The 23,850-nt window shown below is 37.9% G+C and overlaps 1 protein-coding gene across 2 annotated transcripts in view; it reads left to right on the top strand.

Annotated features, from left to right (window-relative positions):
* Positions 1-23,646, top strand: part of LOC122077356 (phosphatidylinositol 4-kinase alpha 1-like) — a 34,719-nt gene extending 11,073 nt beyond the window's left edge. Inside the window, exons 13-26 of one of the 2 annotated variants that reach the window (XM_042643279.1) lie at positions 134-493; positions 8,661-8,875; positions 12,823-13,009; positions 13,153-13,289; positions 13,410-13,563; positions 14,305-14,571; positions 14,702-14,779; positions 14,886-14,927; positions 15,778-15,950; positions 20,753-20,948; positions 21,190-21,330; positions 21,911-22,119; positions 22,803-22,964; positions 23,179-23,646. In XM_042643279.1, the coding sequence (XP_042499213.1) occupies positions 134-493; positions 8,661-8,875; positions 12,823-13,009; positions 13,153-13,289; positions 13,410-13,563; positions 14,305-14,571; positions 14,702-14,779; positions 14,886-14,927; positions 15,778-15,950; positions 20,753-20,948; positions 21,190-21,330; positions 21,911-22,119; positions 22,803-22,964; positions 23,179-23,437 (2,580 nt within the window). In that variant the 3' untranslated portion in view covers positions 23,438-23,646. Of the gene's footprint in view, positions 1-133; positions 494-8,660; positions 8,876-12,822; positions 13,010-13,152; positions 13,290-13,409; positions 13,564-14,304; positions 14,572-14,701; positions 14,780-14,885; positions 14,928-15,777; positions 15,951-18,489; positions 18,597-20,752; positions 20,949-21,189; positions 21,331-21,910; positions 22,120-22,802; positions 22,965-23,178 lie in introns of those variants that run through there. The other variant, XM_042643280.1, reaches the window with a different exon arrangement.
* The last annotated feature ends 204 nt before the right edge of the window (positions 23,647-23,850 follow it).

The following is a 23,850-nucleotide window of genomic DNA, read 5'->3' as shown; positions in this document are numbered from 1 at the left end:
TTCTTTTTACACTCATATCTGCCATTTGTTTTCCTTGTATTTGTTTTGTTCCTTGGCGTGGAAGATTTTATTTCACATCTCTGTTTTTGATTCTTTCTGAGTAGAAATGTTATTTTATTTAATTATTTTGCAGGGTTCTGATTCAAAACCAAATCTAGAAGGCTTCTCACAACTTCTTCGGCTTCTTTGCTGGTGCCCTGCTTATATCTCAACACCTGATTCAATGGAGGTTGGAATATTTGTATGGACATGGTTAGTCTCTGCTGCTCCACACTTGGGGTCTCTTGTCCTTGCAGAGCTTGTTGATGCATGGTTGTGGACAATTGATACAAAACGGGGTTTATTTGCATCTGATGTGAGGAGTTCTGGACCTGCTGCAAAATTAAGACCCCACCTTTCACCTGGGGAGCCAGAAATGCTGCCTGATAAGGATCCTGTTGAAGGAATAATTGCTCATAGATTATGGCTTGGGTTTTTCATTGATCGCTTCGAGGTTAGGAGTACCTTGATCCTTAACCTTATGCTTCTATCTGTATGGCACTTGTTCATATCTGTTCCATTAGTGTGAATCAGTCTTTTTTCACACTACGTGCTTATGTCTGTGCAAGGATTTCAGTGTTGATGAAGGACCTAATTCCCCAGGCTTTCCAGTGAAGGTCGAAATTGATGACTGGTTAAAACCACAAAACCTTTAAAAAATCCAGGGAAATGATGGAAATCTTTTGAATTTCGATTTGTAACTTCAGGGATGCTATTTTATCTGTGAATAAACATCTAGAAATATTTTAGGCACAATGTCATTTGAAGGACCTTTTGATTTCACTGCCTGGTTTCATGCAATTTTGCTGAAGGTTTGAAAACCAAATTAATTAGACAAATGTAATAGGCCTATAACTGTAGCTGCATGTTAAATAGAGGAAGTATTAAATTTCCCATCAGTTATCCAATATCTGATCTTTCTTTAATTCTCAAAGGATGGGGAGATCCATGTAAATTTTTAGGATGTTATATTTGCAGTCTGATTCTGCATCATGGTGGGCATGTGGGTAAACCAAAAAAGTATGAAGTTAAACTAAAGTGGTAATTGGAAAGAAATGGTGTTGAGTAAGAGGCGTAGTTTTTAAGGCACTAAGGCGACAGAGGCGTTTGAGGGTCTTTTGGAGTGCCTTAGCGATAAGGCGGGCATAAAATGTCGCCTTATTGACTAAAGCGTTCATGTGTAATTTTTTTATAAAACCAATCTATTTGGCTCAAATCCTAGTTGAATCCTATTACTCGTATGCTAAATAAATATTAAAGGTTCATAATCATACCAATGTAAGATATTCATCAAGAAAATAAATCAATAAAGTGAATAAACTAAGTTCATCGTCATCAATCATCAATCATCAATCATCATAACAATGATAACGTATTAACATATAATATAAATACATAATTATGAAACAAAATTATAAATATAAAGAAAAGAAGACAAAATATATAAGTATTTATTATACTTACCTCTATGATGCCATAATGAGTGCCTAAGCCCTAAGGTCATCCACTATATTTCTACTGTTGTCAAAGAAGTAATTAATAACTTAGAATTAAAACACATCGAAAGTAAAAATCGAGATGCCAAATTAAATGGATGAGAAGTGACTAACCTGGGGATTCTTAATCATTCTAAAAAACTTTAAACTTCAATGAAGAAAAAACATAAAATAAACTAAAATGCTAAAAATTTAGTAAACAATGAAAGTCAAATACTTAAAAGTTCCAGGACTCAAAAAACTTTAAAGTTTAAAGACTCAAAATACTTCAAAGTTCAAAGACTCAAAGACTTTCAATCCAAATCAGTAATTAAATTAAAATCTTCTTCTTCATCTGCATTCTGTTGTTGGCTTGCATCATTTGGAGCTATGCCATAATCGTCCTCAATGTTTTCATCATCACGAATATCCTCTTCACTCATCTCATCCACTTCTTCATCTGAAGAATCCTCAAGCTCAACCCTCCTACCACGCCGGGTATAGCAAAGATTGGTTCCACTGGTAGATGTTGGAGCCCTCCTTGGTCTATTGTGGCCTTGATATGATGAAGATGCCCCAAGTGCTCTATCAACATCTCTCCAAGTGAGATCATTCTCAGGATGAACTAATTCATCCTCTGATTCACCAATCATCCACTCACTACTCCAATTAAGCTCATCGAGCAACAATGGATTGTAGTTTCTGCATTGTTCTTTTCTTTCTTGGAACCTTGCTCGAGGTCGGCGATTATATTGAATGTAGACAAGATCATTTAACCGTTGATGCTCGAACCTATTCCTCTTCTTGGTGTGAATCTGAAAAAATTAATAATATGAGGTTATCCACTTATCTGCAATAAAACCATATGAAGTGAAGTACTGGTACTCAGAACTCAATGGTCAATACTCACAAATTCAAATGTGCTCCAATTGCACTCACAACCAAAAGATGAGCAACAAAGACCAAGTATGGGCAATGCAGGCTTTGAAAGGTCAGGAGCAATACTTCCATGTCGAGACCACCTAGTGACTATAAATATATAATATAAAAAAAAATAAGTTAAGTAAAAAATCAGCATACAAAGTCCTAAACTAATTAGAACTTTAAAAGGAAATATACTTACTAGGATTCAATTTGTCCCTTTGTTTAATCGCTATGTCCTTTGTAAAACTTCCTTGAATAGTGGTATACTTGTCAACCTGGACAATGATCTTCTCTTGCAAGGTCTCATCAGGCACCAACCTTGCAAGAACATCATTGAAGGCATCACTTGCTTTTTGAGCTAAGTCCAACTCATTATCTGGATTATCTGCCATTGCCTTAAAGAACTTGTTTGGATTGAGGAAAAAGGCAACTAAATATATTGATCCATTCATCATAATCTCACAACGGTGATCAACAATCGCTATGATATTCTTCCATTTCCTTTCATTGTCTCCAAATTTTTTTTTGATGTTCTTCTTTGCCCCTTGTATTGCCATATATACTTCAGGCATAACAGGCAACTCATCACCATCTACAATCCTCAAGAGTTGAAGAAGAGGCTGTGATGCTCTTATACAATCCATCACACCATTCCAGAATGTAGTAGCAAACACAGTCTCAGAAGCTTTCTTCCCTGCCTCTGTAGATGCAAGCTTAGAACGGGACCATTCATCATCAACAAATAATTTTTTCAAAGATTCTTTGTGCTTGTATAAGCTATGGAGTGTCAAAAAGGAAGAGGAAAATCTAGTCACTCCAGCCCTCATTGAGTCTCCTTTTTTTGCCTCATAGCTTCAAGAAGACGAGTGTGCTTGTAGATGAATGCAGTTAATTTCCTGCTCTTCGATATAACAGACATATAAGAGTGTAATTTGCCTATTTCCTCCATCATAAGGTCTATGCAATGAGCTACACATGGACTCCAAAATAACCTCTTCTTTTTCTCCATTAGTAGTTAACCCGTTGCAACATAGTTGGCAGCATTATCAGAGACTACTTGAACCACATAATCTTCACCAATCTCTTCAACCTTACTATCAAGTAGCTTAAATAACATTTCAGCTGTTTGTGATTGGTTATATGCATCCACAGACTAAAAAAAAAAAAGTCCCCTCCGGACAGTTGACAAGAAAATTAATTAGGTGCCTTCCTCTCTTGTCTGTCCACCAATCAGACATGAGTGTGCACCTATATTTCCTCCAATATCCTTGATACTTCACCTTTAACTCATCAATTTTATCCTTTTCAGACTTCAATAGAGGCCCCCTATGGTCATGAATTGAAGGGGGCTTGAAACCTGGTCCATAGTGACCAATAGTTTCTACCAATTCCTCAAAACTCCTTAACTTCAAAGCATTAAATGGAACACCACTCTCATAAGCCCACCTTGCAAAGTAAGAACAGAGTTTATCTCTTTCTTCTTCTCCTCTTACTCGGTTCTCCATTGTTGTCTGATATGAACCTTTATCCCGCCTATCTGCAACCACTTCTTCAGGAGTCCTCCTCACATGCTTATCTATGGGACCCCTTACTTGTTTGGATTGTGTTTGAATGATAACTTTATTTCTTCTTGAAGTTGTCCCAGAGCTAGGGATAGCAAATGAGACCCCCAAATCAGATACTATATTCTGTTGTTGTCCCGTTACTTCTGTAGGTCCGTCACTAACATCCAAATCATCCAAACAATCAAGGTTTCTCTTCCTCTGGTTCTTCAAGATTGCATTTCTCATCTCTTTAGCAATTGCTTCCGTTGTTTCCACACACTTGGCTACATCTCCATAGCCACCAATAAGATGTTGCTTCAGTCGTTTTATTCCTCCCTTGACATCCTTCCCACAAAAGGTACACTTAATCCAATTTCTGTCTGATACGTCAGGCCAATACCCATATTTCCATCCAGGATCATTTGATTTAGCTCTCCTTTCTGGATCCTTGCTTGGATCAATCATTGATTGTGCACTAGCAGTAGTACTTGTATTTTCACCCCCACTGCTACCACCAATTGTTTCCATAGATGAGTGGATTCAACTTGTCTCTTTGTCTAAGACTGTAATGTAAAAAGGTAATCAGAATAAGAAAAAGGTAATAAAAGGGAATATTACTACTATAAGGGAATATTAGCCTATTAGGTAATAAGGTAATAAAAACAAATGCCTCCATTAAAGAGATATGGGAAAATCAGAATAAGAAAAAGAAAAAGAAAAAATACTCCAGGAAAAATAGCACAATTAGCAATCCTAGCAGCAATAAAAATTAAATGTGTCCTTTCACAGATTACATTAACCCTCTAATTTAGTCATAATATTAGTAATATTTAACCAAGTGCAAAGATTAGCGCAATCTATACAAAATGGAGTCAAATGTAGAGTCAAAACTTATGCTACTCATTCATAAACTCAAATTCAGATAGCCTTTCTGTGAGATTTTCTTTACACAACTTAGTTTTTTCTTTTGATTTCTCCAAAATTATTTTAATAAATGAGTAAAGCCCTAATGTTATATAAAAAAAAAATGGCCAACCAGCCAAACCAGATTAAACCTATCATTTGCAGGTAAATTTCCAAATTGAGCTTGATAAGTATGCACGTCATTTATTCCAAATGTAATATTAGAATAAAATGCCAGTGATTTGTGAAACAAAATGATGAACTGAATAGGCAACCCAAAAAAGACCATTTACTCTTCTGAGACCAATCAGTAAACCCTGATTCCAATCAGATTACTACAGGGTTGCATGACAAACAACAGTTCATCTCAAGTCGTTATAGTCACCGTAGGAAAAAAAAAAAACTTTTCATCCAAAGTCTCAAGTCTCACCGACCGAGTCACCGACACACCGTATGGTGTTTGATGAAGATGAAAGAAGAAGAAAGAAGAGGGGAGAAAAAAGAAGAAGAGAGAAACAAAAACCGTATGGTGTATGATGAAGATAAAAGAAGAAGGAAGAAGGGTGAAGAAAGAAGAAAAGAGAAAAAAAAAAGCGCACAAATTAGAAATTAGAAATATAAACTAAAACATACCTGGAGATGTGGAAGGACACTTCGCCGGAGGTTGCCAAAGGCTGTCGGAGGAGAAGGAGAAGTAGCCGGAGAAGAATCGAAGCAGGAGGCTCACCGTCAGTCAGTTTGGGGTTTTGTGATTTGGAGCGGAGATTGAGAGAGAATGAGAGCACTTCGCCGGAGGTCGCCGAAGGCTGTCGGAGGAAAAGGAGAAGTCGCCGGAGAAGAATCGAAGGAGGAGGCTCACCGTCGGTTAGTTTGGGGTTTTGCGATTTGGAGTGGAGACTGAGAGAGAATGAGAGATGCGCGATTTAGCGATTTGGGTTTTATTTTTTTTAGTAAGGGTTTTTATTTTCTAAGTTATATGGTTTTTGATCCAATGCATCACATATGCATCAAAACTTATACACTTGCCAATGAGAAAATGTAATTTGGAATCTTCATCAAGCAATTTTAAATTTGTTTAAAAAAAAAATTTGATCCAATTCATCACATGTGCATCAGACCTTATACACCTCCTAATGAGAATATGTAATTTAGAATCTTCATCAAGCAATTTTATAATGTGTTTTAAAAAAAAAATTTGATCCAATGCATCACATGTGCATAAAAACTTATACATCTGCCAATGAGATAATGTAATTTGGAATCTTCATAAAGCAATTTTAAAATATGTTTAATTTTTTTTTTATCCAATGCATCACATGTGCATCAAAACTTATACACCTGCCAATGAGAAAATGTAATTTAGAATCTTCATCAAAGCAATTTTAAAATATATTTTTTAAAAAGCAAACACATAAGGCGACCGTCTTAGTCATAAGTCGTCATAAGGCGTCGCATTTCACGCCTTATAGCGCCTTAGAGTATAAGGCAGCCGCCATATTCACTTCCCAAAGGCAGTCCACTGCCTTACCACCCATGGACCGCATCAGCGCCTATGCCTTACCAACGCCTTAAAAACTATGGTAAGAGGCTTTTGGTTTTAGTTATATATACTGCTATAAATGAAATTCTCTACTATTCTCAGATTTTTGCTTCGTGTGAAGGTGATTTATGCATGTGGTTTTGTTCAACTTATGGAGATTTGAAGAGCCATAGAAATTTAGCATAAGGCTGGATAATTAGTTTGTTGTTTTGGATAAGAAATAAAGTGAAAAAAATATGGAATTTCTGTGCAATGCTTCAATTCTAATCAAATTTTAAAAAGTGGATAAAATTAATGTGCCTATGATGGAATTAATGCTTTTTCTTTTTTTAGCACACAAGGGATATAGGTTATATCTTATGTCTTAGACCCTTATGTTGAAACTTGGCTGAATTCAAAGACATAAGCAGGATACTGTCACTCTTGAAGCTCCATCCTTGATGATGATGATGATATTTTTTGTTTTTATTCTGTATTCCTCGTAAGTATTTTTGGGGCTTATGTTCACCTTCTATTGTTTTGCTTCTTTTTTTTTTTTGGTAAAACTATTGTTTTGCTTCATTCACTAAGTAAAATTTATCTGTAAAGAAATAGAATAGAAAAAGGCATCCACACTCCTCTTGTTGTACCGTTTCGTGTGAGATAGAGGAAACTTATAAAAAAACAAAGATGCAGGCGCTATTTGTGAGTGTTCTGCAATGCTTTTAAAAACTGACCCAAGCACAACCAAAAATGTACTCAGCTAGTCAGGGTTGGCTTGACTGAGTTTGGCCATGGGTCAACCTGGGGTTGAAACAAAAGGTGCACACTTTTATATGCTGTTATGTACATCTAATTTTTGACTATCTTATCCTTTTTAGAAAATCAATTACTATGCTAGGTTTATAACTTTGTCTTTGACCCTACGATTTACTTAACATAATTCCTCATTAAATGTATATTTAATTACCTAAAAAAGAGATGAAGTTTCAAAAATTAGATCTAGTACTAAATCTATAATTCATTAATTCAGCAAATTTTTTTATGCTTGAGAAAATAATTCTCTCTATCAATTTTGACTTAGTTAATACCCATAAAAGAGCTAACTAATGCCCATAAACCAAGTTTTAAGTAATAGGTCATTAATCAAGAAGTTAAAACTAGTTTTTCTTTTAATTTTTAATATTTATTTTTATATATATACAAAAGAAGATTCCAAATCATTAGCTTCATCTGACCCAGGGCAAATGGAATGGTTCAAGACAGTTCAAATTTCAAACTGCAGTTTTGTCTGGTTCCAAGATATCTTTGGCTCAGTAAGGGAACTGACCTGAAGTCGTAAGGTGCTGACAGTCCAACTGGATTGACTGCCCTGTCCAGTCCAGTCTGGGTTGCTATATGTTGTTGGTTTGGGATATACTCCTGGTGCTCCAGTTAATGGGACCCTCTTTGTCCAGGAACAAGGGTACATCAATAACATTTTCCCAACACATTCCTAGGAAGTGCTTTAGCTACCTCAAAGCTCCTCAAGCGACATGGGGTCTTTGTCTCCTTGACAAGGCTTTGATTATTGCTTAATATACCTAGTTAAATTGTTTAAATTTAATACAGTATTCGAGAAAATGTGATTGTTGGTGTTATTAGCTGTTATGTGTGTCTTGAATTAGTGTACCTGTTTCGAAGATTGCTCTGCTCCGACATTTTTCGTGGCGATCTGAAGGGGAAATTTTGTGAGGTCTATGATGGTAGCAGAGGGCTTGGGCTGATAATGGCATTTTCATCTTTTCACTTGTATTAGGGGTTCTATATCTGAATGTATAAATAGGAGGTGTGGGGCTATTTTTGACCTAATCACGAATCTCCCTTTCTTTCCATCTCTTGCAATCTCTCCTTTCTCTCGCGAGTTCTTCCTTAACTTGCAGGTTTGAGAGTCTCTCTCGTTCTTTCATCAGTGATGACTTCAATCTGGCTACTCAGTTTTCATGGGGCTCTACTTTATTTTCTGGGATACTTCTGAAAACAGTGAAGATAATGCACAACACAACCAACTTATCTTTTTGCCTCATTATTAGTTCATGCCATGTGGTGTTTGTCCTGTACCAACACTTCTGATTCTGACAATTTGGAAGTTTTCTGATTTGATTTTTGTATCATGTTTGTGTATGAGTTATATCTATATATATGTGTGTAATAATTTATTTTTTGAAGTCCTAGGGTGGCACTTTCTCTTCTTATTCCTCAGTTCTGGTTATTTAGGTAATCCGACATGACAGTGTTGAGCAACTTTTGCTTCTTGGGAGAATGTTACAAGGCACTATGAAATTTCCTTGGCATTTCTCACGCCATCCTGCAGCTGCTGGTACCTTTTTCACTATCATGCTTCTTGGGCTTAAGTACTGCTCATGCAAGTCACAGGGTAATCTGCAGAATTTTAAAACAGGTCTTCAGTTGCTGGAGGACCGAATTTATCGGTGATGCCATTTTTTCTTACCTTCTAATTTACACTTACATTTATATTTTTCTTAAATCTTTATTCATTGTTGTTATATGTATGATATACCTGATCTTCATAACAGCTAGCTACTATATTCTATGATAAGAAACTTCACTTTTTAATGTAGTCCTTTGGATTTCTAGGATAGAGATGGAAATTTTCCGTGTCATGTTGGTTCATGTCGTGCCAAAGTATAAAACAAATACCTGGACCTTAACACTAACCTATCCTTAAATTGCTCAAAGGATTCGATAAACATGACATGTTAAATCCAGCCAATATGAACCTTTTTAGCTTCTACATCACTTATGCAACTCAAGTTACTCAACCAACCCTTCCTAATCGCATGCGGTTGGTTACCTGAATCTTATTCCATTATTCCATTTTATTTAGGTTTTCAGACCATATCCTTGCAAGAAGCCAAGAACTAATGTATTTTTCATCACTTCAATGAAAATCATTCTGGCCTTCCTCTTTTCCTTTTAACACCTTCAATCTACACATCACTCTTCACTGTTTTGTCATATGTCCAATTGTGTGATGCCACCATTTGCGTGATTTGACTGAACAATAATGTCTCCCCCCCTTGGGGAAAGAAGAGGACACTTGTGGTCTTTCTAATAGATATTCAAACAAAAATGGCAGTTGAACTCCCACCCCCCTGCCCCCAATTTAGTGGTGTTATATTAGTAGTGCATGAGTATCAAGTTGAAAATATGGAGCAAAAAGATGTCATTTGAACATGCTCTACCTTATTTCTTGGTCTACTCAATGTTGTAGTGATGGAAATAGTGTGGTCAAGAAGGGAATGAAGAAACCTAGACCTTCAAACCACCTAAGCATACTTTTCAAGCTTCTTAGGATACTGGGCCCTACAGGTAGACCTTTGTGGTGGGTTTCTATTGTTCAGATTAGTAGTTCATACTCTAGATCTAAAATAATTTTCGATCTGACCCTACAAGTTCTGTGTTGTATGCTTTTAGCCGATGATATTGTATTGGTGGCTGAGTCGGTGGCAGGGATTGACAATAAGTTGGAGTTATGGAGAGCTACCTTGGAATCAATAGATTTTAAGATAAGTAGAATGAAGACGGAGTATGTGATGTCTAAATTTTGTCACTCAAGGATTGATAACAAAGTGGTGAAACTTGAGGAGAGAGAGGTCCTGTAATGCAACTATTTTAGATATCTAGGGTCAATTATAGTCAAGGTTAGATAGATGGTGATGTTTCTCATATAATTAAAGTAGGATGGATGCTTCCCCCCTTCCCCCTTAGCCGATCACATTATCTAGACCCCCTCCTTGTCTGGATGCTTCTCCTCCTATTCGGCCTGGAATCATTGTCGTTCCCCTAACCCTCTCATCTCCTGGTTCAACGTTGTCTGGTTTCGAGCCCAGTTCCCTCGCCACAACCTCACCGTCTGGAAAGCCCTCTCCAACTACCTCCTTACCCAGTCATTTCTCATCTATTGTGACATCCCGGTCTCCCCTGCTTGCTGCCTTTGCTGGAATGGCATTGAAGATACCAACTATCTCTTCGAATGCCCTTCTCCTCTTGTATTTGGAAGCATGTCTTCTTCAAGTGCTGGCTTGCCTAGAGATCCCACCTCCCCCTTCAGAGAGAATGGCGTTGGATTGATATGACCTTTTCAGGGAAATTTACTTGTGGCATTGCCGGTAAGCTTGCTTTTGGCATTGCAATCTCTCATGTTTAGATGGAGCGCAACCTCCATAGATAGTCCTCCAACTCTTTATTCTTTGACAGGATTTGGAAGACCATCTACTTTTACATCTCCTCCAAACTCGGGTCTCTCCCCCATAAGTCTGTTGTTGACTCCCCAAGGAAGAAGCTCATTGTTGTTTCCTGGGGCTTATCTCACAGCATTGTGCTCTCCCCTTCTCTTGCCCCTAGGGTTGTATCATTCGGCCTCTAGGTCTTGTATCCCCCCTTTTGTTTTCCTCTGTTATATATATATATATTATTTATTATCCAAAAAAAGGTAGGACGGATGAAGTGGAGAAGCACATCTGGAGTGTTGTATGATCGACATAGCCCTCTAGAGTTTAAAGGAAAATTTTACAAGATAGTCGTAAAACCGGCTATGTTGTATGAGGCGGAATGTTGGGCAGTCAAGAAGTGTGACATTTATGTAGGAGCTAGTTCAAATGAGAACCAACCGTACAGTAGGATCGATATTCTAGTAGTTGATTGGAATCTTCAAGAAACTTGCTGTCCAGAAATCCATATTTGATGGTGTTGCACGAAACTAGTAACAGAAATTAAAGATGAAAATAAACTGAAAAAATAGAGGAGAAGGGGAAGAAGAAGATAAATGGGGAAGGGGGATAGGTTGGGTCGAGTATCTCACTCTTCCTTAGGGCATCTCACCCAAGCCGTCTCTCAAAGCACCGCATCTCACAGTTTTCTAGCACAGAGCTCTCTTTTTTTTTTTTTTTTTTTTTTTTCATTTAATCGTGAGCTGTAGATCAGCCTTCCTCCTTTATTTATAAACTTTAAATTGATTACAGAATTGGGTCCTTCCTTGCATAAAATGGAAATGAATCCCCTTATAATTAGATATTATCCTATTTGGAAACTAATTACAAATAAAAGCAAATCCCTCCCTTTTGCAAAGATAGAAACCCAATAGAGTAGAATTCCTACTTTCTAAAAGTAAAAACTAAAGTTAGAAACGAGCTAGATAATATCTTCCTAACTATTACAAGGAAATATGAAGTGTACTGATGTTACTGTTAGTATTGAGAGATCCTACTGTAGGTTGGGTTGATAGTTGCCTACTCTAGCCCTAGCCCTACATTAGCTGGACTACAAGATAGACAGATGATAAACCAAATGCTGTTCAAGGAACTAATGGGTGTGGGCTTCCCTCCAATGCTAAACACTCCTTTTTCCTCACTGCATGTCTCCTCTTAGTTCTAAGTTTGGTTCCAAATAATGGAGCTTCTCGGATTAGCCGAGTCGGAACTCTCATATAACTTTTCAAGTTAATGAAAATTTGAAAGTTGGAAGCAATCTTACAGCTGAATTCCCCTGGATCCTAGATGTCTCCTCTTTTTTTTCTCTTGTACCTCCTTCTCAATCCTCCTCTCTGTATATTCTTCTTCTTCCTGTTCATGTTTATTTCTTTTAATTCTATTCCAAAATCCTTCAGCAATTAAGGAAATCTGAAACCAGTTGGCCACCATTAAAGATCTATAGAGCCTGCCGGCAACAACCATCTCAAACGCTTACTTAAATTCCATGCACATTCTTTACCTGCATTCTATGGTGTACCTCTTCTCTATGCTAAACCTAAAATAACTGGCATATATATCTTCCAAACCTGCAGAGTAATTCAATTATCGTTGGCACTGTTCCTTCACCACTTCCTGATATTCCTTCTTGGTAGTTCAGAATTCATTTCCTTACCCTAGTTCTGCAACATATGATATCGTTGAAAGATCATAGAATCTATTTCTAATCCTGCAACATTTAGTTCTGAAACTCTGTGAAGTAGAAATTGCTAAACCAGTTTAGTCCTATTTTAAAACTCAACTGATCTCTAAAATTAAATCATCATTAAAACCTTAATTTGTTGTGTACAACAACTGTTTGTTAATTTTCTTCACTTAAACAGGATACCTACAATTAAGTTGGGATGTGGCAATTTCCCATGTTAAGCCCACATCATCTGTGGTCTGTGTACAAAATGTTAAGCCCGTGGATCTGCTTGCATTTATTAATGTGTCATCCTGTCAGCATTGATGAAATGTTGCATAATCTTTTTGAAAATCTAGCAGTTCATTTATTATTCCTGATTCTGTATACACATGGCAAAAAAGTTCTTTCTCCTTGTGAATAAGGAATCTTATATATGTGTTTGCATATGGAAACTCATATTGGTTTCTGTTGCATTTTGTAGAGCCTCACTGGGTTGGTTTGCCTACGAACCTGAATTGTATGACATGAACAACAAAATTTTTGCTCAATGTGAGGCTCAATCTGTTTCTATATTTGTCAATTATCTTGTGAATGAGCGAGTGGATATTCAATCGGATTCATCTTTGAAGGGACGTGGACGTGAATCTGGAAGTTCTATGGGTGATGTGGTAGGAATGGACTGTACAACCAGAATAAATCTTTGTTCTGCTGTTCATGTCTGGAATTAGTTGTCTGTTACTCTGTTATGTATCTTTTACACTATGGGATTTGAAAATTTTCAGTACTGATAGAAGATAATAAACCTGTGCAGAAGGATCAATATCATCCCATATGGGGCCACATGGAGAACTATGCTGTTGGAAGAGAAAAACGGAAAGAGTTGTTGTTAATGCTATGCCAGCTTGAGGCTGATAGGCTTGAAGTCTGGGCCCAGCCTCTGAACTCAAAGTATACTCCCTCAACTTTCTTAATTTAATCATCTTGGTGATTGTTTAATATTCCTAATATTCCTTTGTCTTTTTGGTCCTCAAAACTTCTTTTCTACTGTGTAATTTTGCTTATTTCCAGGGATAACCTATCTTCTCGGTCTAAGATTAGCTCAGAGAAATGGATAGAATATGCTAGAACTGCATTTTCTGTGGACCCTCGGATTACTTTGTCCTTCGCTTCAAAATTTCCAACAGCTACCTCTTTGGAGGCTGAAGTAACCCAACTGGTTCAAGTACGTTCTCTCATCTGAATTCTTATTTCTGATGAATTTTACTAGTTTATCAGGGGAATGGTAAATAAACGTAGAAAAAATAGTCAAGGTTATCACATAATACTGGAAGTGGGAGCTTATATTAAGACTTTCAAGAGATGATCAACCATGATGGAATCCTGGGGATAGACTCAAAGAATTTGGGGTTTTGATTTGGAGAGGAGTAGAGGGTTTTAGGTTAGTTGATTTAGATGGTAGGTTTAGGGTAGTATGTATTGTGAACTAAAGAATAAATAAAACAGAAGAAAGAAATTAAACCCCATCAGAAACAGCCAACAGATTTTTATCGGGAATCAGCACCTTAAAAGTTTTACAATATCTGCACCTTCAAGAGAAGATGAATTGTCATAACAGTAATACCATAAGATTAAGCCAAATATTATTCATTAACTGCAGGGCCTGCACAAGAAAAATCTATGGGTGGTGTGCTTCACATAAACTAATAAAAATGACACGACTGGTTTGACGTTGGAGGCTTAAAATGTTAAATTTACTTATTTTTTATGCATTACTACTTAATATTAATGGTTCTTGTGATCACTCAAATGCAATGACCACCAGTGTTGCTTTTCTACAATCTCTCTGTAAGATAGATCTTCCACCATTTCTTTTTCCGGTTTTCCTGCTATTTGTTGTTAACTTATCTATTTTTTTTTTTTCATTGTCTGAAATATGCCCCCTGAGTTGTGTTTTTTTATGCAGTCAAACATATTAGAGATGCGCAGCATACCTGAAGCTTTACCATTTTTTGTTACTCCAAAGGCAGTTGATGAAAATTCACCACTTCTACAACAACTGCCACACTGGGCTGCTTGTTCAATTACTCAGGCTCTGGAGTTTCTTACTCCTCCATATAAAGGTCATCCACGTGTCATGGCATATGTTCTTAGGGTTCTGGAGTCATATCCTCCTGAACGAGTAACCTTTTTCATGCCACAGCTTGTGCAAGCTCTACGATATGATGAAGGGGTGAGTTACTTGATGCTTTGCATCCTTATAAATTATCATATTTGTATAGAATGTTTTACTTCTATCTATTGCCTAATTATTTCATTTTCATAGGTGTTTAATTCATTGTGATGCTTTTCTCATTTTACAGGGTTTAGTAGAAGGATATTTGCTTAGAGCCACTCAAAGAAGTGATATATTTGCCCACATTTTGATATGGAATCTACAGGTACATGATTTGTTCTTACGAGATAATTAGTTAGTATTTGTTTTGGTGTTAATATGGTGGAAATATATACTGGAACTCTAATATGATTTTAATTCTATAATGGCAGGGAGAGGTCCCTGAATCAGGGAAGGATGCAGTCTCTGAAAAGGTACATCTGTGGTTGTCTTGTTTGTGTTTCCTAAGTTCAAGTAGTGTTCATCCCCTTTTCAAAATTGTGCAAGGCTATGCATGTTTCACGATGATACATCTGCTGATTGCACTACTTCATGATGAGAGTAGCAACAAGGGAGTGATTTATTTCCTGTCTTTCGCACTTATTTAGCGCTGGGTGCCACTCAAAGATGGCATCCCAACTGTGCAGTTCGTCCCACTTGAATAGTGGCGCATTCAACCATAAAATGGTATCCTGGATCTTTGTGGTGGCCATAGCATTTTCCATATCATTTGACTATGATATTGATTTATGTACAGATGTGTTATTGAATTGATTCTCCTGCTACATGGGCAGCTAGGCAGGGGTCCATGTGATAGAGGAGATGATCTAATTCCACCGGTCAAATTTCAGTGAAATACGAGGGGGAGGTGCTTCAAAAGCAGGTGCCAAGTGACAAGGATTACAATTGTGTCATTTGACAAGATTTGCAATTTTGTAATTCTATGAAACTTTGGGATGAATTTTGAGCCAATTCTTGCACATGTGGGGTTGAAGTTTGACCAGTGAGATGATGGATGTGGTGGTGTCCCCTATCACATGGACCTGTACATGTCTCTCCAGTTTTACTACATGGCAAGTTTTGATTTTTGAAGCTGTACAACCTCTGTAGTATGTCATACTTTTGTATGTATTATTTGATTCAAAACTTGGGGCTGGTCAAATTTATCATTTTCCTTTCCATTATCTTGCAGTAGCATCATTGATATGCTTTTCTTGGATGGCCAAATTCTTAGCTATGTATCATCACATGCTTGCTCATGTGTTCTTCTTGCTGTTGTTTCAGAATAATTCGTTTCAAGAGCTATTGCCCATTTTTAGGCAAAGAATTATTGATAATTTCACCTCAAAGGCCTGTGATATGTTTCAAAGGGAATTCGACTTTTTTGACAAAGTCACGTCAATTTCTGGAGTGCTGTTTCCACTTCCGAAGGAAGAGCGCCGAGCTGGTATCCGGAGGTACTATTTTACTTCTGTTGACTTTGTCAGCTATACTTTCATATTTACTGGAGTAGGTACCAGCGTTCTGAGACCCTGCCAGGGTAACCTCCACCTGGCAATTAAATGGGTGGACCAAACCTCATACATGTTCTGCTGATACCTGCTAACTTGTCAGTGTTCCAGCAGACCCAGGCTGGTGAACCAGTAAGCCAGAATGGTTGAACCTGCTACTGAGCTGTTAATGAAAATAACTGGTGTTTTATTTGAATGTCAAATTTATATGCCCCAATGCTGAAGCCCACCCAGTAATGTATGAACTTGAAATAGTGCATGATACCTTTGCGTTATGGCCTCACTCCGTCACTTGCAAAAGATGCCAAAGGTTGGGACTGGCTCCAAAGTCACCCCTCCCAGGGCCCCATGCTGGGCGGGACCAGCACTTGGTAATGGGTCTTTTTTTTGCCCTTGCTTGAAAGTTCATATGATGTTCATTGAAAATATACCTCTCCATTTAGTAAAACATTCTTCTATATAATACTTGTAAATATATATATATATATATAAATATATATATATATATAAATATATATATATATATATATATAGAGAGAGAGAGAGAGAGAGCTTAGCTGGTTTCGAACATGACATGGGGAGAACTGCCTTGCTTCATACCGATTTGGGTCCATACACATTGCCTTGGTTTGTGTGTTTTCATGCACCTACAATAAGCAAAAGGGACCTGATCTTAGTCTTACGTACCCTAGAGTTAAGTAATTAAATTAAATAATAAAAAAAACCTCGGGTCTTGTGCCCTTTGGTGATCTGGTAAAACCCATTAGGGTGAGGGCTTAGGGCTGCCCTCCTCTACTCATTATATAGCAACTTAATCAAGCTATTACAAGTCATGTTACAAGAAACACAGCAGTTCTAGTACAACTAGAAATACCAAAACATAATAGGAACCTAACTAACTAATCAGTCCTATCTGAACTAGGACTATCCTAGTTAGACTAGGCAAGCTAACTCCTAACATAACATCAGTCCTACCTGAACTAGGACTCTCCTAGTCAGACTAGGACAACACCAAGGGAGGAGCCTGCACAATCCACAGGACCTCCTTCCTTCTCTTCTCACGACAGCCTTCTAACAATACTAAACAGTCATTTACATTTTGTTTTTGGCTAGACTAATTAAAGAACAATGAAAAATACATAAATGAAGGGCTTTACTGTACAGATGATAGGACAGGGCTGAGGTTGTATTCGTGATTGAGATTCAGGGATAGTTGTCAATACGTCTAGGCGATCCTAGGCGTTGGAGGAGGGAAAAAATCAAGGCAACACCAAAAGCTGCTGCCTAGGTGACCAAGACAACAACAACATCCAAAACCTTATCCCAAACTTAATGGGGTCGGCTACATGGAGATTCCAAGCAAGGACGAGCTCAAGGATCCATGCAAAAAAGATTGGCGGGTTATGGCTAATTATAACGAGTGCCGGCTGTCAACCTGACGCACCACTACAAATCAGCCACAGGCTTATAACGACTGACTATAATCATGTACTGACTGTCTACTTGATGTATCATATAGATCGGTTCATTGGTCAAGCCAAAGCGTCCTATATGCATTACGTCGACCACCAAGACAATCCATCACCTAACCTACTTTTATGAAAGGAGGAATGAGATAATGAATTCTTGACAGCTCCGCTAAGCACGAAAGTAACAACTCGAACACACAACTCCGCATTGAAAACTATGTAATCAACACACAATTCTTGTTACGACTTTTCCCAATTTTTTGGGCCTTATAATTCAGCTCATTACATTTAAAACAAAAGGAATTAGAAGTCCAATCTCTATAGATACTAAAATAGAACCAAATTGTAGACCGTTATGCATTATTTGTACAATTGGAAAACTCAATATGACCTGAAGACTCATGTTTATCTAAATTTGAAGTCCATATGGAAAATTCATTTGAAGTCATAGGCGACCAAGACACCCTTCCAAATTTTTTTTCCCCATAAAAATCTAAGGTGGTCTTATTTCTTTCTTCAAGTTACAAGTTAAAACCGGGTAGAGGGAAACCTTATTCCTCAAATAGTGGGCCCTGGGTCAACATGAGGGAAAATAGATAAAGGGAATGCTAGTTCATAATTTTTTCAAATGAGGAGAAATGAGAGAGAGCCTGCTGCTGAAATAGCTGATTGGGGTGGCTGAAGAACAGGTGGGGTTATCGGGTGGGAAAGGGATTGCAGAACTTCCGGGAAGATGAACTGACCGAGGTCATCTTATTGGAAGTAGAAATTGAAAATGAAGTGGCTCATTGATGGGGACAATGATGCAAAATTTTTTTGGGGGTAATATAGCATCCTTAAGGGAAAGGATGAATTTTTTTATTTTTGGGAGACACAATCATAATGTATGAGGGATGCTATCATGCAGGATATTAGTGTTCTAGTCTAGTGATACTATGAGTTGCTTTTCATTAAGACTGTAGAGGTAGACCAAAATTAGTTGGCTTTGGATTTGATCTTATTCTGGATTAACTTAGGTACTGGATTGATTTCTCAAGAAGAAGCAAAAGATCCATTATCAAAATGGAGCTGGACAAATCTGTGGACCTAATGGATTCATCACTGCATTCTACTAGCATTGTTGGTGAGTAATCAAATCAGACTGGTTCCAGTAGTTAAAGATTTCCAGGATAATGGTTACTTAGATTTCACGGTACTCTGCATCCCCTCTTTCTCTCCAGTGTCACAACTGCGCTGTCTATATGATAAACCAAAAATGGGAGATCAAGAAAGAGATTTCGAAGAAAAATTTATTGAATACGCTGGAGAAGGATAGGTACAAGGGGGAAGGGGGTGATTTTAGAGAATCCCAACAAAGAGGAGTGATTGTTGGAATGAAATTTTCTTCAACTAAATGGGGTTAGGGAAGCAGCAGAGCAGCTGCAGCCTGCAGGGATGAAGCAAGTGCTCGATGAAAAATTGAAAGAGAGAGAAGGGAGAAGAAGTCGACATTGGAGATCCGTAATCTGTCTCTAGCAATCCCAGATGTCTGTCTCTTACCTCTACCAAATGCAAATCCTTCTGCTCCTCCCAAACCTGCTAGAAGCACTCAATTATTGGCCTCATTGAACAATAATACGCAAACGGTGAGCTCTGATGACTTTAAGGCTCCTTCGATCTCCCATTCATTCACAACCCTTCAGCTTCTCACTCTTCACATGCAACTCCACTGAGAGCCTACTCCTCTCCCCTGTGATATCTCCTTCTCTTCCTTCTTCTTACTTTGTCCCTTACCCTCGGAATGCCCCCTGTTTTCGTTTAATTTTTATAGCCCTCAGCATTTGGATTTAAGTCCCTCAATCCACAGTCTACTTTCCTGAAACCTGTAAACCTAAGTTCCTTACCTTTAGGAAACTCTAGCCTCGGAATCTTAGACCCAAAAGCCTTCCGAATTCTGAGAACCAAGTGGTAGACAACCTGCAACTCCTTTTGTCCATCAAGTTTGATTTCAGCAGTTCAATACCTTATTCTTATTGCTATTTGGTTTGGTATTGGTGTGCATCCAAGAAAGCTCTTCAAGTCTGACATCCCTTTTAAATTTCAGAACCAACAGAGGCCTACAGGAGGAGTTCTCTCCTTCAAAAGATGTACTGGTTTTCCGCAATTGGGGTCGTCCAAGTGAGAAGATGACCAACTTCCTCTTTTCACGACGTCACTTCCTTTATGGTCTTATCCCCACTTTACAAAATACCCCTCCCTCTCTCCTTTATTAATTCTGACCCTTTTTTTTTATTTATTTCATTCCAAGTTTACCCCTTGAGAGCGGACCTTGGTGCAATGGTAAGGTTGCTCTCCATTTCAACCTTGTTCGAGGCAGGAAACAGCCTCTTCGTGAAGTGGGAGTAAAGCTGCATACATTTGATCCTCCCCAGACCCCGCAGTGGCGGGGGCCTCTTGCATTGGGTACACCCTTTTATTCCAATTTTACCCCTCCCACTTGTATGTTACACTCCTCTTGTGTATCCTAGTTGAACTCCAACTAAATTACGGTACTACCACCCAATTATAAATTTAAGTTTTTTTCCATTCCTTTCTTGATTTGAGTTTTTTCTGGTGATTTGGTTGGTCCGTAAGCGATCCAAACCGGGTTTTGGAACCCCTGATCTGCATTACAAATCTTTCTTAAATCCAGCAAAAGACCATTGTTGATGGTCCAAAATAGTCCACTATGCTTGATACAGCAAGAGATTGAAGGTTTTTTCTTTTGTGGGTAAAATCTTGTTTTATGGGGTTAACAGAGGTTTTGATCGAAATGGTCAAAATTTTGACCTCAATTTGCAAAACAGAGCCATGGCTCAATGTATCGTTTCAGAAAAATGACTGAAATGTGTCGAAATTTTTTCCATTTCCACCAATTTGTGCCTGGTAGACCATGGCTGGGTTTCAACCTTTGTTGATACTGACCTAGGTCATCAGAATTTTGGCATTTTGACCGAAATTTTGACCTTGATCATGATTTCCTTAATCATCATCTTGTGTTTTGAAATGCTCTTGGAATTTGAAAGGAGATGCTATAATTCCAGGTGGTCAACATTCTAATAGATGTTATACTCAAGGCATAGTTTGAACTCTTACCTGGTTTTATTCTTGTATCATGAACCACAATTCAAAATCAGGACTATGCTCAACTCTCAAGTTTAAAACAATATACTTACCTTTATTTTACCTCCCAATATATATATATATATATATATATAAGAAGAAGGAAGAAAAACTAATTTACTTCACTTTCTACCACAGGGAACTGGAAAAAATTGAAGTGGATGGGGATGACCTTTATTTGCCAACTGCTCCTGGCAAACTGGTTCGAGGAATTCAATTGGATAGTGGGATACCTATGCAGTCTGCTGCGAAAGTTCCTATTTTGGTCGCATTTAATGTGGTGGATAGAGACGGGGATCACAGCATCATAAAACCCCAAGCATGCATCTTCAAGGTAAGCCTGTTTGTTAGTCACGCACAGAGATGATTGTTGACCATGTATTCCTAAACTGTGCACCAACGACCAAGTTGGAACCATGTGTTTTTTCTAGGGTACTAACGGTTTCTTGAAACTAACATTATACAGTTGGAACTATCTAGTACCATGATGCCAATGCCTATTTGGGTAGTGCTCAAGTCAATAGATGCATTATGATGTTAGCATTTGCAACATAAAATATGGTTCTTTCTTTCAGGTTGGAGATGATTGTCGACAGGATGTTCTTGCCCTTCAAGTGATTTCACTCCTCAAAGACATTTTTGAAGCAGTTGGGCTTAACCTTTACCTCTTCCCATATGGAGTTCTTCCTACTGGCCCAGGGAGAGGCATAATTGAGGTATATAATGGCAGATTCTTGATGGCATAACCTAGTGTGCTAATCTACGATTCTACGTGTTTTTTATGATAAACACTAGCATATTGGGACTTGCCATTTTTTTTCTTCTTCTTGTGGCATAGTATGAGTTCTGTTTCTATTTTAAAGTAATATGACCAATGAGGAGTTCGAGTGAATAAATGGTTGGTGTCATAACATTTAAACTCTGTGATATCATCCATTGCAACTTTTTTTGCTTAAATTTCGGAAGACTCGTCAATTTATAAGGAGTTTGAGTCAATAATCCAAATTTGTGATATTTTTGACATGAAATGATATGGAAGCCTGTTTTGACTCTTGACTTTCTAGATTAATATACTACATAACAAATGTGTGTTGTTTATTATTTTAAGTGGTTGTTGACACAGCGCATGTAAGGAAATGCTGAACATCCTTACTGCATGTCTTTGTTTCTGTAACTCAACAGAAGTGGACAAGATAGTCCTTTCTGGCTGGAGGGGGCTGGATCCACCTTGTATCTATCAATGTCTCTGAGAGACTTGCTAATAGGTGTTTCTTCTGATCACATTTGAATCTGCAGGTTGTACCTAATACACGGAGCAGAAGCCAGATGGGTGAAACCACTGATGGTGGATTGTATGAAATTTTTCAACAAGACTATGGGCCTGTTGGCTCGACCAGTTTTGAAACTGCCCGTGATAACTTCATAATTAGCAGTGCTGGTTATGCAGTTGCGAGCCTCTTACTTCAACCAAAGGATCGTCATAATGGGAATCTTCTTTTTGACAAGTATGATCAATTGTACTCTTGACTTTGTGTATATAGATGAAAGGATTTTTTTTTGGGGGGGGGGAGAGGGATGCAGGATCATCAACAATACCAATAATTTGGAAGCGACTACTGACTGTGTCAACATGATGGCAGGCATGACTATAATCACCCCTTTGAGTCTTCATGTCAATGCTAATTTTTCCTTAAAATATTATATCACTTTAAAAAATATTTAATGGGACATATATCATTATGACATAAAATTAATTTAACAAGACTGAGGCTCCATGTAATTGGATGTAGAAAACTGTATTGCATAGTAGACGAGACTATATGGAAACTTCTCTAGACTCTAATCCTTGCCAACAATTTGCATAACTATGCAACTTAGATTTAGTTGAGAAGTGTTGTGGCACACAAATTTTTACTTCAATTTCAACTACATTCTAAAATATTGCTATTTTCTACTACACTACTGGTCATTTCTTCTTGAAGTATTTTTCATTACATATCATTTTACGCACAACCAGAATGAGCCTAAACATATTTTATACATCAGCCATAGAGCTATAGTACTCCTGGCAGTATTGAGATGTGGGGGTCAAGCGAGACCAACATATGGTTCTATGCCAAGTAAGACATTTAAATCTGTGGCCTGGTGCTTGGATGGTAACTAACCTCTTCATTTTTGTTTCATGCAGTTTTGGCAGGCTTGTACATATTGATTTTGGGTTTATCTTGGAAACTTCCCCTGGTGGCAATATGCGTTTTGAAAGTGCTCATTTTAAGCTAAGTCACGAGATGACACAGTTGCTTGACCCATCTGGGGTGATGAAAAGTGAAACCTGGCTATACTTTGTAAGGTGAGTTCTCTCTCTCTCTCTCTCTCTCTCTCTCTCTCTCTCTCTCTCTCTCTCTCTCTCTCTCTCTCTCTCTCTCTCTCTCTCTCTCTCTCTCTCTCTCTCTCTCTCGTGTGCACACACTCGCACAGACTCTGGGTAACTTAGTCGATTATTTTGACTAAATTGCAAAACTTGAATCTTTTGCTGTTTGTTATGGTTGGTACAATATCTGCAGCTTGTGCGTGAAAGGGTACCTTGCAGCTCGACGTTATATGAACGGGATCATCAATACAGTACTAATGATGGTTGACAGTGGGCTGCCTTGCTTCAGCCGAGGTGATCCCATTGGGAATCTACGTAAGAGATTCCATCCTGAGATGAGCGAACGGGAGGCTGCCAATTTCATGATTAAAACCTGCGCCGATGCCTACAACAAGTGGACTACTGCAGGCTATGATTTGATTCAGTATTTGCAACAGGGCATTGAAAAGTAGAAGCTTATGGGCTTCCCTCTCTGTAAAGTATCATTCCTTGCAATTAATTTGTAGGTTTTACTTAGTGAGGTATCTGAGAAACATTGTAAATGCGGAAACACTTGAAAGAATCAACAGTTCTTTGTAGTGTGACTACATCTGAGTTCTGTTGAAATGCCAAGTGTGTACCTTGTACCTCCAATTTATCAATGTAAAAAAAGATTTTTTTCTTTCCTTTTCTTCTCTCCGTAGGAGAGCAACTTTTCTGCGTTCCATTGCAAATGAAGTTGGTCATGTGGCAATATAAATCATTAAAATTTTCAGTAAGTACAAAAATTGGTGCTAAGACAGTCAAGGGATGCATGGACAGCTAGGGGTGTCAATTCCTAAACCGAACCGGTAAAACCGGCCGGACCGAAACGATAACAACCCGG

This window comes from Macadamia integrifolia, chromosome 4 (genome assembly GCF_013358625.1).
Source record: "Macadamia integrifolia cultivar HAES 741 chromosome 4, SCU_Mint_v3, whole genome shotgun sequence".
NCBI classification, from domain to species: Eukaryota; Viridiplantae; Streptophyta; class Magnoliopsida; order Proteales; family Proteaceae; genus Macadamia; species Macadamia integrifolia.
This window is presented reverse-complemented; position numbering and strand designations above follow the sequence as displayed.